Below are 17,036 nucleotides of genomic sequence, written 5' to 3' on the forward strand. Positions count from 1 at the left end.
TTGCCATCAAGGATACATTTTTTACTTTATTAATCATTGGGTTCATTCTATTTTTATATTAATTTTAACATTTCTCTTTCAATACAATCGTTTCATGGAGCGAAATTCAAATTGATAGTGTACCGAAAAAAGTCCAGTTATTGGTACTGAAATTTCAGTATAAATAACAATGTTTGTTTAAATTTTTCCAATATTCTGTAATTAATGTGTCACTGAATTGGTCTCCAGATTTTACTTTTCCTCTTTATTCTTCTCAATTTTGAATTTAATATAGTTTAATATTTTATTTGAAAAACACGACGCTTGTCCTTGTAATACCTTCTAGATTTTTTTATCATAGCATTAATCTTATTTTAATTTTATTGTTTCAAAATAAGTAAAACCTGAAACTTTAATTTTCGATTAAATATCATTCTTTCAATGAAAACAAAGTGGTTTTATGTCTACAAGCCTAGAAAGTCTTACAGAAAATTCCATAAAATAGAAGGACAAAGGACAGATTTTTCAAAAAAAAATTTTGAACTGTATTAAAGTAGAAATTATATTTTGAATGGAAAATGTTGAAGCATGATCAATTTTAATTTTAAAAGTTTGAGGGCAGTTAACCACTCAAACAAATCCAAATAGTTTATAAAAATAATTCAAAGAATCGAAGAATCCAACAAAATTCAAAAGAAATATAAAGCGTATATGGGTGCATCTCAGCAACTAAGGCTATTACAAAAAAAATGGAAAAGGAAAGAGTTCCAAAGAATTAAAATAATTCAATCATTTTTTGTGAACCAGGAAATGACCGGAAATTTGTTTCCTATCCAATTAGGGGTTTTAAGTGTTTAAAAATGGCGATCCATTTTTTTCATGGATAGTTTCGTAATAATTTTCACATTGTACCCATCAGCTGGTTTTTAGGTAAGAATTAAGGTTACGAAGAGGATCACAGGGTCTTTTAGTATCTCAAACTTGTAACTTACGCTATGCCTTAAAGCTAATAAGGCCCCTCGTATCAGTTATTATTTAAAACTCATTTTCAATTCATTTCAACACAATGTGAAACACTATGAATTCCTCAGATTTAAAGTCGAATTATATAATGAATTTGCAGCAAAGAAGATTAATTTTCTTACCATAAAGACGAATTTTTAACAAAATTTCATGAATTTTCTACCAAATAGTTGAATTTTCAACTTAAAAAGAATCAATTTCTAATCAAGAATAGACAAGTTGCAATTTTCAGAGAAAAAAGTAATTTTGAACATAAAAAACTGAATTGTCAACAAAAAAAATTAAATTTGTAACCAAAAAGGTAAATCTTGCAGAAATACGAGGTGTGTTCAAAAAGTAGGGTGACTTTTCAATTTTCGCGGGTTCCGTACATTCAAGTTTTAAATTTTTTGATTTGCTGTGTTGGTACACTCGTCACGATCATATGTTCACAGTTTTGACTATATAGCTCGTGTTGTGTTTCTGGTAGAGGCGTAAAAGGTTAGAAGGGTTTGTTGTGCTCGGCGATTTTCTTCTTTCGAAAAAATGGAGCAAAGAGTTTGCATTAAATTTTGTGTGAAAAATGGAATCCAGTGCTCTAAAACTCTTGAAATGTTGACAGTTGCATACGGTGAGTCCTCTCTGAGTAAGAAAAATGTATATAAGTGGTACAAGCTGTTCCAAGAAGGCCGAGAGGATGTCGAAGACGAACTTCGCCCTGGATGTCCCAGCACGTCAACAACAGATGAAAACGTTCAAGCAGTGGACGAAATGGTGTTGAAAAATCGCCGAATTACCATCAGAGAAGTTGCTGAAGATGTTGGCATATCGGTTGGCTCATGCCATGTCGTTTGTGAGAGGCGATACGCAAAAAACGTCGGGAACTTTGGAAAAACAATTCGTGGCTTTTGCATTACGATAACGCACCTGCTCATTCATCGTTATTTGTGAAAGATTTTCTGACCAAAAACAGCACCACAGTTGTGCCTCAGCCTTCATATTCATCGGATTTGGCCCCCAGTGACTTTTTTCTTTTCCCAAAACTGAAGAGACCCATGAAAGGACATCGATTTTCAACGATTGAGAAGATAAAAACTGCATCGCTAAAAGAACTCAAGGCTATACCACAAAATGATTATCAGAAGTGCTTCGGTGATTGGAAAAAGCGTTGGCACAAGTGTATTATATCTGAGGGGGATTACTTTGAAGGGGACAACATCAATATTGAGGAATAAATTAATATTTTTTGAGAAAACCACAAAGTCACCTTATTTTTTGAACGCACCTCGTATGATTAAAAAAAATAGATTTAACAAACACGAATTCTCAACGAAATACATTAAAATAGTTTAATTTTTAATCAAATAGTTTAATTAAAACCAATATGGATTTTTAGCGGAAAAGTTCATTTACAAAATAATCCTACTTTAATTTTCTGCCATATTGTTAAATTCTTAATCAATATAGACTAATTTAGACCTTAAAAATTGCATTTTTAATAAAAAGAAGATATTAAGAAAATAAACAAAATTAATTTTCGACGAGAAAGATGAATTTTCTACCAAATAATGAAATTTTAAACTTATAAAAGATAAAATTTCAACAAAAATGGAAAATTATAATTTTCAGATAAGAAACTAATTTTGAACAAAACAAAAAACCCAAAATGTTAAGAAAATTATTACATGTTAAAAAAAAGATTAATTTTCAACTAAATCCAGGAATTAAATTTTCAACAAAAGAGTGAACCCTAAAGATCAATGTCAGTCCTAGGAATAGGAATTTTTAATAATGAAGTTCAAGTTTTAACCAAGCCATAGTTAAACTTTTAACCAAAGAAATGAATTTTTCAAGTGAAAATATGATGTTTTAAGAAAAAAGTTATTTTTCTGCCAATAAGTTAAATTTTCATGAAACCAGTTTATTGGTTATAAAAATTGTTCAATTTGAAATTTTAAAAAACTTAATTTTCAACCGAATAGCTCAATTTTTTACCAAATTGCTGAGTTATCAACCAAATTAGATTAATGTAGACCCAAACAGTAGCATTTTTAATCATAAATTATGAATTTTCAACGCAGAAAATTTATTTACGGTAGAAAAAGATACATTTTTAGCAAAATACATGAATTTACAATCAGAAAGGAGAAATTTTAAACCAGAAAATATTAATTTTTAATAAAAATAAAATTTTCCACTGAATACTAGAATTATTACACAAGCGAGTTGAATTCCGAACCACAAATATAATAGTATACTTTCAACCAAAAGGCAGTTAAGCGAAAAAAACGAGAAAAAAGGGTTTCTTAAAAACAGAGAAAAAAGAACAATTCTTTAAATTTAATAATAAGGAAACATACTACATGTCATCTAAGTTCGTAACTTTTCGTCGACTGACCCCCAACCCCTGTTCGAACCATAGTTTTTATCATGCCCCCCCCCCCCTTCATGCAATTGTTAATGCAGTTTACTGACGGCCCCTTAAGGTTTCGATTTTTATATTTAATGAAATTATCCTTATAATGCATGGTTTACAATTTTTTTAGCATAAAAATATACAACGAAAAATCGACAAGACTCAGAGAACGAAATGAAATGATTTAAACACCGAAATTAATAAAAAAAAAATGAAAGGGTCTCTAATTTTTCTTATTCTCATAATTTATGATTGAGAAAATATAAGAAAAAAAAGTCCGAAAAAAAGGACGAGTTCGTTAAACAGCCATTCTGGATAAAAATTCAAAAAGTTAAAGCATTTGAAGAAATTTTGGGACCATTTTTTTATACTTAAAATTTTTATTTACGGCTATTAATAATACTCAGAAAGCCAAACAATTTATCCTGATGACTTTTTTTTATACAACAAAAAAATACTCAGAGTTATAGCATTTTCAAAATTTTTTAAATAAATGGAACATTAAAATTTTAGGCCAAACAACGTACGATATAAAAAAAGTCAAGTAAATAAAAACATGGCTTTTCAAAAGCCTTACAAGATTATCATAAAAAATGTTTTTGAATTTTCTTGAAAAATCGAAAATTCTCATTTTTATTGCACAAAAATAATGAGAAATGAAAAATCCCATTTTGTGGTCAAACTATGCAGGATACGAAAGAAGATGAATCAACAAAAATTGTGATCTCAAAAAGATCTACAAATTCGTTAATAATTACTTCTTGCTAGGACGCGTACTTTTTATTTTATTCGCGAATAATAACATTTAAAATCTAAAGAAAAATGTGTGAACAAATTATACCAGTTACAAAAAAATTATTTAACCAAAATTGTTTACTCGAAAAAGAGCTACAAATTTGTTATGAATTATTTTTTTACAGGGCACGTAGTTTTGGCTTTAATCGCAAAAATGGCATTACAAATGAAAATGAAAATTTTGTGAAAAAACAACAAAAGGTACAAAAACAAATTGATAGAAAACACTTTTCCGCCGAAAAGAGTGATACAAATTTGTATTAATTTATTACATTCTTATTATTTATAATGGAGAAAGTATTAGAATTTCCCGAAATTTAACACCACAACATTCAAATTTTGAACCAAATAATGCAAAATCCGACAAAAAGTTTCAAAGAGAAATTATATATATATATATATATATAGATTTTGAAAATCCCACAAAATTTCTTTTAACCACTTTTCAATAGGACTCGTAATTTTGTTTTATCGTAATATATGCAGAAAATCAAAAGTTGCAATATTACATCAATAGACGCGAGATACGTGAAAAATCTAAAAGAAAAATTGTAGGATATTTTGCTTTATATATACAAAATAATATGAAAACCAAAATCCTATTATTAGCATAACAACGTGAGATGGAGAAAAATGTTTTAAAAACGGATTGTATTTTTTAATTTTATTTTAAGGTGGTTCAGAAAATATAAATTTACAACTGTTTGTCAAAAAACAAGTGCGCAGCGCGAGTCTCACGATAATAATGTGTACCTCAAAGTATAACACTGATTTGAGAAACTTAATCTTTTAACTATACTTATTTAAGTAAAAAATTCAGAATATGAACACGCATATAAATTTACGGATTATTTTATTACAAACGAACAATCAAGAGATACATTTTTTTAACCTTTCCAATATTTCTGACCTTGTAGCTTAAATTGAGAAATGTAAGGCAAAATATTGACATATTCTGATCAACCACTCGAGTAAAATTCAAAAATACATTTTTTTAATTTTGAAATGATGGGGTTCTCAATTTGAAAAATCAGGACATAATTTACACAAATAGTAAGATAAACAAATTTCTTTTAAATATATAAAAAATAACATAAAAGAAAAATAATTTTATAATACAATTTTATTCTTTAATTATAATTTACTTAATTCATAACTAATTACAAAAACATACAAATTTACGAATTATTGTTATGTTAAATTAATAATCGTAAGGAAGGCGGTATTCCTAAAAATTTAACTCTGCATCTACAAACTTCAAATCGCTAATTCTACATGCGAGAACGCTCTGCATTCAGTTTAAAAGTACATTTTATGCATCCATATATTTTTTTTATGCAAAATTTATTCAAATAATTGATTAATTCATTGAAAAGAATAATTCAAAATTCTCAATATAAAATTTGTATTTTATATTTTATAGTATTTACCAACTTAGTATCGGCTATTTGACGGACTTGTTCGACGGGTGAAGATTGCACGGGAAAAGTAATTGCTGGCGCGATCTTCTGGTTGAAGGGCATGGGGGGATAGGGCAATTTTCGCTGGAAGCGCCATCTACAATTACTTCCTCGAACTATACGCGTGCCGCATCTAGGTTTATAATATCCTTGACCAATCAACGAATCGACGGGTGCAACTGAAAAGAAAACGGATGAGCCTGTTCAGCCTGGAGGTGCGCTGTGTTGTGTCACTATACTATACTGACCATGCTACTGACTGGGTGATGTGAGTGAGGTGGTGCGATTCGTGCGTATTAACTGCAATTCAGTCAGTTTCTTCAGGGTCTTCGACTTTATAAGACAGTGACAATTAGCCGCGGAAAATTGTGGTTTTCATAGAGTTCTCTGGGATTCTATTTACCCCAAGGCTGGTTTTTTTTTCAGGGGGCCTTACCTTTGTTTTCTCCAGGAAGAGGTACTACGTAAAAAGCGTGCGTCAGTGAAACAGGCCTCACCTGCTGACGGATGGCGTTTTTAAGAACAGTCTCGCGGCGGTGTCCCGGTAAAAGGCTGACGAAGTATCTCATGGCATTGCCTGCCGGTACCGCAAGGCCGTCTGTGCTAATGGTTCAGTTTTGCGAAAGAGGATATTCCGCTACACCGTTGACTGAGGCGAAACCGGTACCACGACAAATTGACCCCCTGGATCTCAAGTTTAACGATCCCATGGCTGCCTTCAAAAGTAAAACTATGACTGAGTTGATTCGCGCCTACGTCGTTTACCAAATATGTTCGATGGACTACCTCGTCGAAAACAACATGAAGGTGAGTTAACATGATTGCGAGCTTTATATTTCGAATTTTTGTATAATGGTCAGATTCAGGCAATGTGGTCAAATTGCCCCGCCTCTAAAGGATCACGAGGGATTTGAACCCGAAAAATTTTCACCCTCCCCGCTTTACGCTTTTTATTCAATATGGCAGAAACGTATCGCCTTTCCGTTTTGGCTCATTCTTTCTGTGACTCATAGTTCTCAAAAAGATTTGAAACTGTTAAACCTGAACTACAAAAACAATTTTTCAACTTTTGTTTCATTCTCCCAACAAACCTTAGTTTACATTTTGTTAAATTCCACATTTATATTCATTTTTTCGCATGGTGTATATCGAAAATATAAACATGTAGAATATTTATGTTACACAAAGATCAATTTCTTCACTTACACGTTTCTACTAACATACTGAAATTTCCAAAAAATGCAGTTTTAAGTAGGCCGTAGCTACTGGTATCGATTTTTTTGTACAAATAGCAGTATATTTCGGTACTAAGAGAGCTGAAAAGGGGACTATCGAATTTACGGTACAAGTAGCCAGACTTTTTGGCACGTTCAGACACTTCCTTTTAATTGGAGTTCATATTTTTTTACGTAGTATCTTGGCCCGGCCTGACCAACGAGTATAACCACCGGGAAGACAGCACTGTAATGTAAAAAAATGTGTTTTATATGGCATCGTTTGGAGATTTTTGCAAAATCAAGTTTTATCGGTTGGAAGTGAAAACCTAAAAAGTTATCGATTAAAAAAAAATGAAGTGCACACTGAATACTTGCACTGCACATTTAATGTTTCCAAAAATTGTCGCTTTGAATCGTTTGGAGTTGTTTGGGAATTGCATTTTAACTTTCGGACGTAAAAACTGACAAAGTCATAGATTTAAACAAAAACATTAGTTTCGTAATAAATTAAAAAATGTTCTTCACCAAAAATTTCCAAATTGTATAGAGGCTTTTGGAAATCTATCATCAATCATGATTATTCATAACTATTGGTGTGCAAAATAGGTAGGTATTCGTTTGAACTAAGTCACAATTGAACTAAAGCCCATTTGAACTAAAACAGTTGAATAACGCTTAATATTTTTGGCCTGTAGAAAAGAGAAGATAGAAGGGATGTTAGTTGCTTTAAATGGTAGAGTTATTTTCAATTTGTGGCGTTATGTGGCGCGGCGTGTACCATCCTTGTTGATTAAATTTAAATCTTGCAACAGGCAGTGAAAATAGAAAATAAGGGAACTTGTGCTCATGTCAAATTATTATTTTCGAAAATACTTGATTAATAACTTGTCCAGGGTACGTGACAATAAAAGTTTAAATAATTTATTTAGTTAATATTAACAAATGTTGAATATAGTGTACAAATTTGAAAAATGTATTCAGATTGAAAGCATGTTAAATAATATTGTTCCGAACCTTTATATTTTATAACTATTCAGAAGACGTGATAATTATAAGTGCTTTCTGATTGAAAATATTAAAAGCCGTAGAATAAAAACTTGAAGCGTTAAAAATTAAGTCTTATCAATGAATCAATCATTGTGGTCTCGAAATAGTTTTGAGGTTAGATTAAGACAAATAATTTTTCGCGCAAACAACCCTCTTTCATTGACTATTCTTTTATTATGATTGTCATGAGCCCAAATGATTAATATTTTCATTCGTTGCGAAACTTCCTTCATCTTTCTGAAACATTTTCAATCTCAAATATTTACATTTTTTTTTAACATTTTAAACAATTTTTCTCAAATCTTTTGCAAGGTTTAAAATCTCTGAAATAGTTTGAAATCCTATCAAATATTTTTTAAATAATTTAAATCTTTGCATATCATTTCAAAATATTTACAATCTTTCTGAAATGACAATGAAATTTTATTATTCTCTTGGAACGTTGAAAATATTTTGGAATATATCATGTCAATGCAAAATACTGAAAAATCTTCCAAAGGTTTTGAAACAGTTTTCGATACATGAAATATTTCTTGAATCTTTTCCAATATTTTTAATCTTTGCAAAATCATTTTAATATTTTCAACCGTTGTGAAATGTTTTAAATTATTGTAACATTTTCTTTATCTTTTGAAATATGTAAGTGTGGTATATTTGTAACTATTTGCATATATTTTTTACTCTTTGTAAAGATGTTCTAACATATTTAAAATATTTTTTTTTGGAAATCGTTCGGGATCGTTCTGAAATCTTTTTCATTACTTGAAATACTTTCTAATCTAAGTTCTTTCAATATGGTGTACACTAGTGTGATCCAAAAATGCATTGCAAATTGGGTTTTCACTCTAGAGGGCAACAATGCCCCCTCCCTCCCTCCTAAAAAAGTTTTCATTTTCGTAGAGAGAAAATCCATAATTTTTGGTTTTTCTAAATTCTGATATTAACATTAAATTAACATGAGGAAATTTTGAATTTTCGGAGAATTGAAGTCATGTTCCAGAGTTACACCGAACATTGCCAAGTTTCTTAGGGATTTAAGAGGAGTGTCTACGAAATAAAACCATACTAATAACTTTTATTTCCAACCCACCCCCACCTTCCCCGCAGCGCCCCAAATATGACCCAAAAATTTAAAAACTATATTTTCACGTATTATTGTTATTTTTTTAGAAATTTCCGTCGTCTTTTTCATACAAATAATTACTAAGGAACAATTTTTAATATTTACCATGACTTATTGAACCATTGTTAATTGTTTAAACAAATTTTAATTAATTAAACAATTATTTATACTCCAAAAATGTAAACAAAAATCGTCTTTTCTGATTTAAATGTAATTCTTTGTCATTGTTTGTGGTAGTACATTTTTTTAAAAACATTTTGTAATTATTGAAACAATTAATTATTGTTTATTTTCAAAATTTCCAAAAATGGAGCCAGAGATCATAAGAAACTCAAATAAAAAAATTTATTAAAAATTTTATTTATGCTGAAGATACAAAAAATGTAAAAAGTGCTTTTTCCAAACTCGTCAAACTATTCTCATAATATGAGACACCCCAGGAAATAGCTAATAAAATGCAAAATGAAGTATTATTTTGAATGAAAAACTTCATTCTATGTTTACGAAGTATAAATTTACTGCTATTTAGATATATTTAGTTTTTGCAGTAGTCACCAACACTTTTGTAACCAATTTCCCCGCGCAGCCACAGTGTTATAAAAACCACAGGTATCTCATATTATGAGAACCACAACGTGCACCTATGCACTTACTATGTCTGACCTGTACAATGAAAAACTGTAACACTATCGATATTTTCCTACTTAGTTATTCAATCCCCATCACTCCAGACAAACTTTACTGCTAAATACATATTCAATGAATAATAAATAGGGTTTAAAGAATTCCCTTCCAAGAACTCGACCACCATCGATTTCACAAAAAGTTCGCCTATAATCTTTAGAAGCCCAATGAAAAATTGACTATACCAGGAAATTACTCTTTCTTCAAGGGCTACAAGTTAGTGATAGAACCAACAGAGTGGGTCTCTTAGTTTAGCTGATACCCCGCTTTCTCATACTACGAGGATATCTCATATTCAAATACTCTTCTCTATCCTATGCTACATTTAGTTGAATAATTACATAATTTTGAAACATTTCTTATAAAGTTTTAACTAATTTATATTTGTTAAAGGAATTTTTATTTTCTGAATCAGTTGTTTTTCAATAATGAAAACAATGAAATAAAATAGAAGACATAGAATTATTTACGATTTGGAAAGTATTTTTGGAAAAGTAATTATTGAAACAAATTCTATTTGTTTAGACAATTAAAAAGTGGTAAACGTATTCTTTCTACACACTACGCAGCCAGAAAAATATTTGTTGTGCTCTATTTAATTACCTTTTTTTAAGTTATCGAAAAGTAACTGCTTGAGAAAAAAAGATTGTTTAAATAAATAGAAATGCATTAAGCTCTACAAGAAATGTATGGAAATATTGTAATTAATCAACAAAATGTAGCACATGATACTAATTTAAAAATAAAGTTAATATCTCTAACTCTGACAATAAATAATTTTATGTTTTTGGAAAAATTTACTACTCCAAACAATTACATTTCAATCAAAGAATACGATTATTTTTTAACATTTTTTTTTTTGAATAAATAATCCTTAAAATAATATACATTATTCGATTAAACCCTGGAACATGAGTTCAATATTTCAAAAATTCCAAATTTTCCCATGTTAATTAAATATGATTTTTAAGTGCCCGTTGTCACGTCTTAATATTCGAATTTCGAAAAAACAAAAATAATGGATTTTCTTTCTCTGGAAATAGAAACTGGGGGGGGGGGGGGGCTTTTTCGGTAGTTTGAAAATAATTGTTTTGACCACCCTAGTGTTCATTCAACAGTGCAATTGTCTACTTCTCTATCATGCGTTTCAAAATTTTTATGAAATTCCAGTAATTTATATCGAAGCTTCTCGGCGATTGGGGACGTGGACCGCTAGCGGAAGACTATTACGTTCACGAGTTCTGTAGATTCGGTGGATCAGATTTCCATTCAGCTGCTTGATTAGATTACAAACTAGAGTGAAAAACAATTTGCGATGTATTTTTGGACCACACTAGTGTAGACCATATTGAAAAAACTTAGATTACAAAGTATTTCAAGTAATGAAAAAGATTTCAGAACGATTTAAAAAAGAAAATATCTTAAATATTTTAGAATACCTTTACAAAGAGTAAAAATATATACAAATATACCAAATATTACATATTTCAAAAGATAAAGAAAATGTTACAATAATTTAAAACATGTCACAACGGTTGAAAATATTAAAATGATTTTGCAAAGATTAAAAATATTGGAGAAGATTCAAGAAATATTTCATGTATCGAAAACTGTTTCAAAACCTTTGGAAGATTTTTTCAGTATTTTGCATTGATTTGATATATTCCAAAATATTTTCAACATTCCAAGAGAATAATACAATTTCATTGTCATTTCAGAAAGATTGTAAATATTTTGAAATGATATGCAAAGATTTAAATTATTGAAAAAATATTTGAAAGGATTTCAAACTATTTCAGAGATTTTAAACCATGCAAAAGATTTGAGAAAAAATTTTAAAAATGTTAAAAAGGGTTGTTTGCGCGAAAAATTATTTGTCTTAATCTAACCTCAAAACTATTTCGAGGCCACAATGATTGATTCATTGATAAGACTTTAATTTTTAACGCTTTAAGTTTTTATTCTACGGCTTTTAATATTTTCAATCAGAAAGCACTTATAATTATGACGTTTTCTGAATAGTTATAAAATATAAAGGTTCGAAACAATATTATTTAACATGCTTTCAATTTGAATACATTTTTCAAATTTGTACACTATATTCAACTGTTGTTAATATTAAGCACAAGTTTCCTTATTTTCTATTTTCACTGCCTGTTACAAGATTTAAATTTAATCAACAAGGATGGTACACGCCGCGCCACATAACGCCACAAATTGAAAATAACTCTACCATTTAAAGCAACTAACATCCCATCTATCTTCTCTTTTCTACAGGCCAAAAAATATTAAGCGTTATTCAACTGTTTTAGTTCAAATGGGCTTTAGTTCAATTGTGACTTAGTTCAAACGAATACCGATCTGCAAAATAATAGTTAAATCGATTTTTAGGATCGACATAATCTCAAATTGAAAAACGTTCTAGAAAAGCAGACAAAACACAAAAGTAATCCATTTCAATGAATGTTAACATAGTCAGAAATATATGTATTATAACAAATTTTGTTTTATCAAAAATTATTTTTCTAAAAATAATTATTTGACATTTGGTGTTTTTTCAAGCATAAGGTATACAGGTACGTAATTTTTGCCGGGTTTTAATTTTGTAGTCCGGCATTTTTTTCGTCGGTAAGCGGCAAGATTACGATATCCGTGGCGACAAAGTTTACTGTGAATTCCTATAGGAATTTTAGCGACAAACATGAATCTGAACGTTTTAAATCGATAGCTCGAATATTTTTCGATTTATCGATTTTTTAAACTTTTTTTTATTGTACATAATTTCTCAAGTTCATTCCGATAGGCGATTTTTGTACAAGAAAAAGGAGTATTTATGTTATTTATGTGGATTCCTATAAGGGGCAGGGGTGTGATCTTACATTATTTCTATGACCAGTAACAGGGGTGCCTTCGCGCCCCCCATATGCGGTGGAAAAGGGGCAGGAGTGTGATCTTACATTATTTAAGTGACCAGTCACAAGGGTTCCTTTCCGCCCCACACGAGGCATTGGAAAAGGGACAGAAGTGTGATCTTACATTGTTTCTATGACCAGTCACAAGGGTGCCTTCCTGCTCCCTCGAGGCGTTGGAAAAGGGGCAGGGGTGTGACCTTACAATATCTGTGTGACCAGTCACAGAGGTGCCTTCCCGCCCCAGACGAGGCATAGGAAAAGGGACAGAAGTGTGATCTTACATTGTTTATGTGACCAGTCACAAGGATGCCTTCCTGCCCCCTCGAGGCGTTGGAAAAGGGACAGGGGTGTGATCTGACAATATCTCTATGATCACTCACAAGCGTTGCCGCCCCTCATGCGGCGTTGGAAATGGGGTAGGGAATTTGACCATAAATTATTTCTGTGGTCAGACACAAGGCCGCCTTTTCCCTTATAAGATATTGGAAAGGTTTATGGGTGTGACTTCAATTATTTCTAATAGCAGGTCCTATTTAAAGAAATTGTAAATTTTTTACCAAAATATTCATTATTTTCACAAAAAAATGGTTTTTATGGGAAAATCTTCATTGCATAAACAGAGTATTTTTAAGGGCCTTTTACTTTTACCTAAAGACTTTTGGTGAATTTATATTAATAACTGAGTTAAATAAACAAAAATATAAAATTTTGATAGTATCGTGCTTCAAATGATAGAAGTAAGATCTAATCCAAGCGTGCGGAAATTATTGGGAAGTTTCGAACGAACTTGAGACTACGGTGACACAGAGCAAATATATAAATTGATTTGGATGAGTTACAGCTTTAAGGACTACACTTTATAAAACATAACCTATCTTTTAGTTTAATTGGTTTCTAAAAATTTTTTCTAGGGACAACTAGCAGTTTTGATCATCTTTGACTAACTTAAAAGTATTTTAAAAAATACATAATTTTCGGAACGACTAGCCAAATTGTGAGAATAGACTAGTCATCCTGAATTTCGGGTCGAGATACTTCGCCTTTAAAAATACGCGTGTTAGTGACTGGTCACAGAAGAGTGATCTGTCACAACTCGAACCTCTTTTCCAAGTCTCCAATTTAAAAATACGCGTATTAGTGACTGGTCACAGAGGATTGATCTGTCACATCTGGTACCCTCTTTTGCAAGACTCATAATATGAAAGAAAATCGAGGAACAGGCAGGGTCCCCAATCTTGGGAATTTTTTAAACTGCGTTTGCGTCGCGCCGAGAACCCGATTGGTCACTGTTAGCGCACTGATTTTGAATTGTATAAAAATTCAGATTCAATATTTATAATAAATAATGATTGAGAAATGCCCAAATAGAATTTTCCTAATCCTAAAATAAGGTTTTGGAGTGACAGGTACAAAAAATTGGATTTCTAATGAAAAAGAAAATATGAATTCTAAGTTCAGAGAAATAAATCATTTTTGTTTGTCCCAGTGATTAATGAAGTCTCTGGCGTGTTTTAAAATTTAATTTTGATTTATTTCCGATATCCTATTAAATATTAATATTAATATTTTTTGATTAAAACTAAAATTTCTCACCTTTTTATTAGGCTGATTCCACAAAAATAGGGCAAATTTAGGATATAATTTGTCTTCATCATTTTCAAGATCCTACTAGGCTCCTATGAGGTTTATATGGTAGGTGAATAATTTATTACACCATATATAAAAGGGCCGGTCACTTAATTTAGTATTTTAGGAGAAATTTAAGATTTTGTAAATTATGGAATCTAGGGACTGACAATTACAGCTAGGGACTGATGACAAACTATAACCATAGTAATAAAGCAAATATAAATATGTTGTATTACGTTTATTTGCCACGTATTTTAAGACATCACATATTAATATTGAGATAGACAAAAACAAAGTAATAATTTTTTTTTAAATTATAATCAGTCACTTATTTTAATCAAATCCTCACGAAGCTTTAAGCTTTACATATAAGTTTAGTCTCACTATTATGTATTATCTTATAAGTAATAATCATATTAAGAGGTAGTAATAAAAATTCTCACTTTTCAAAAACATCAATAGCTTTTTTAAATTTGTAAAATACTCTATCACCTTTAACAATCAAATTAGGAATTGGAAGTTTTTAAATTAAATCTTCATAAGGCACATCTGCGAAATCAGTTTCGTCTAATTTAAAGAGGTTTTCTTCTTCATTATATATTTTAAGAAAGGTTACCGTTAATTCTCCTTCGTCTTCATCATAACTCGTACAAATTGCCGCATAACGATATTCTTTGTGTTTTGACAGCAGTTTGACTAGAACATAATCAACACTACCATAAGTTACTTTTGATTTATCACTCCGATTCTGACTAAGGTCTGCTTGCACCTCGGTTTCAATTTTGCTAGAGCTTTGAATAGGAATTATCTCCTCTTCAGAATCGGTGAAAACATCGGATACTTTTAGGCGATCTGGCTTGACGTTGTATTCCAGACAGCCTAATTTGTAGTGTTCACAATCCTTATTACAGAAACAACTCAGTGATTTCATAATGACTTTGTTTGGACTATAGACGCCGCCCATAACTTGATGAACCATAAGTGTCCCCTTAAAACTTTGTAGGTTACTTCCATTCTCTTTGATCAGGTTATTCACGGTCTCGATTTCATTATCCTCAATAACAGAAATCTTTATTCCTGGACAGTTTTCACGCAACGTATTAACAAACTCATTTAAATTAGTAATATCAGTCTTCTGTGAAATAACTTTATTCGCAGTTCGTTTGCACGTTGCCCCCACACCATCTGGCGCTCCCTTTCCATGACCTGCCTCGTGGTAATTCCACGAAAATGTCATAACACCCGGATAAAACTCTTGAAGCTTACAGGCAAGTATGAAAAACATTGTTTTGTTTCTATATTGTGTGACAGGGCCGTCACTCAAAAAGTGCAGATTTTCTACACCTGGAGGCAAAGATTGTAAAACTGGCTGTAAATGTGCCCAAATACCTGCAACATTGTGGGCTAAATTCAAAGAAACAGTGCAATAAGAAGTTGTCGAGCCTTTTGTGTATACGACTACGGTGTGCAAAGAGATTTGTGTTCTGGAACCACCAAAATGAAAAGATTGTATCTCCTGGTTACATTTGGTCGTATAGTTTTCAGAAAAATCCATGTGAATTATTGTGTCTTTTTCTGTGAGTGACTGCTTTAGAGATTTCAAGGTTCGATGCTGATGAACAATGTTCATTTCATGATTAAATAGTTTTAAAAGGTCGTCTTCCAATTGTATGATCAAATCCCGAGGTTTAACACTCATCTTTTCTTTCTTATACTTTGATACAAAACGTTCTTTCTTAGTCTTTGGATCTTTAAACATTTCTTTCCCGTGATTCCACTGTGCAACTAAGATATCTTCACTGTTGTCAAATTGTGCATAGGGTAAAGTTTCAGAGGAACAGTCATTACACTCTCTAATTAAACATTTATCAGAGTAGCGATCACAACAGAGTATCTGCAATGCTGATTGGTGGTTATCAAATCAAGAACTTTTGTCCTTTTCAAAGCGGACAGTTTGAGATTAATATTTTCATGTACAATGCAGGCACAAGTATCATGGTTGTGAGCTTAGGGGGCACAACCCAGAATGGACGTAACCTACAAAATAAGGAATACGCAACAGTCAAGGTATTTGTTTTTAGAAACTTTTTTATGCATATTTTTTAGTAAATCCAACAAGTACCGCTTTTGTTTTTTAACACTATTGCGTGTGATGCATTCTTTTTTTCCTGCAGCATTACGACTGTTGCTATCGTCTTCATAAAATTTCTGAATCAATGTAACTACTCTCTTCTTCCTAGCCTTAATTTTCTCTTCAGAATCTTTGCTTCGTCGTCGGTTTAGCTTTTTGTAAGTCATGGAGTAATTATCAAGTCGCCATAGTTTATACTTGTCAGAAGTTGGGCCAGACAGAAGCTTTTTAAAACTAGACCTTTCTTTGTGAGTTGTAGCTTTTGCATAATTTTCTGTCATTTGGGTACGTAAAACTTCACCAAACAACGCCTTTTTGACTAATTCTTTACTTTTATTCAGGTCTTCTGCCATGTTTTTAATTTTAGTTCTTGGTGTAAGTCCATTGTCTGTTTTTTCTAACCTTTTTTCAGTCTATTATATTTCTTTTGTTTGGTGTAAAGTTTCTTTTTCAATTCTTCAATTTTCGCAGTCTTGTCCTTCAATAATACATTTCGTAACTTCCGCGGACGAAAACTTCTTTTTTTGGCATCATCTCGTCTAACGTTTTGCAAATTTCGGTTCTCAATGTTTACAGGTTCTGGAGGTTCATTTTGCTCAGGAACTTCATCGCCAGATGAGGATCGCGTATTTTCTGTAAGG

At 31.2% G+C, this 17,036-nt stretch overlaps 1 protein-coding gene across 2 annotated transcripts in view; it reads left to right on the forward strand.

Annotated features, from left to right (window-relative positions):
* Positions 1-5,853: 5,853 nt before the first annotated feature.
* LOC117168374 (proline dehydrogenase 1, mitochondrial) overlaps positions 5,854-17,036 on the forward strand; it is a 226,449-nt gene continuing 215,266 nt past the window's right edge. For both annotated transcript variants that reach the window (XM_033353974.1, XM_033353976.1), the window contains exon 1: positions 5,854-6,459. In XM_033353974.1, the coding sequence (XP_033209865.1) occupies positions 6,160-6,459 (300 nt within the window). In that variant the 5' untranslated portion in view covers positions 5,854-6,159. The remainder of the gene's footprint in view (positions 6,460-17,036) is intronic.

This window comes from Belonocnema kinseyi, chromosome 2 (genome assembly GCF_010883055.1).
Source record: "Belonocnema kinseyi isolate 2016_QV_RU_SX_M_011 chromosome 2, B_treatae_v1, whole genome shotgun sequence".
Taxonomy (NCBI): Eukaryota; Metazoa; Arthropoda; class Insecta; order Hymenoptera; family Cynipidae; genus Belonocnema; species Belonocnema kinseyi.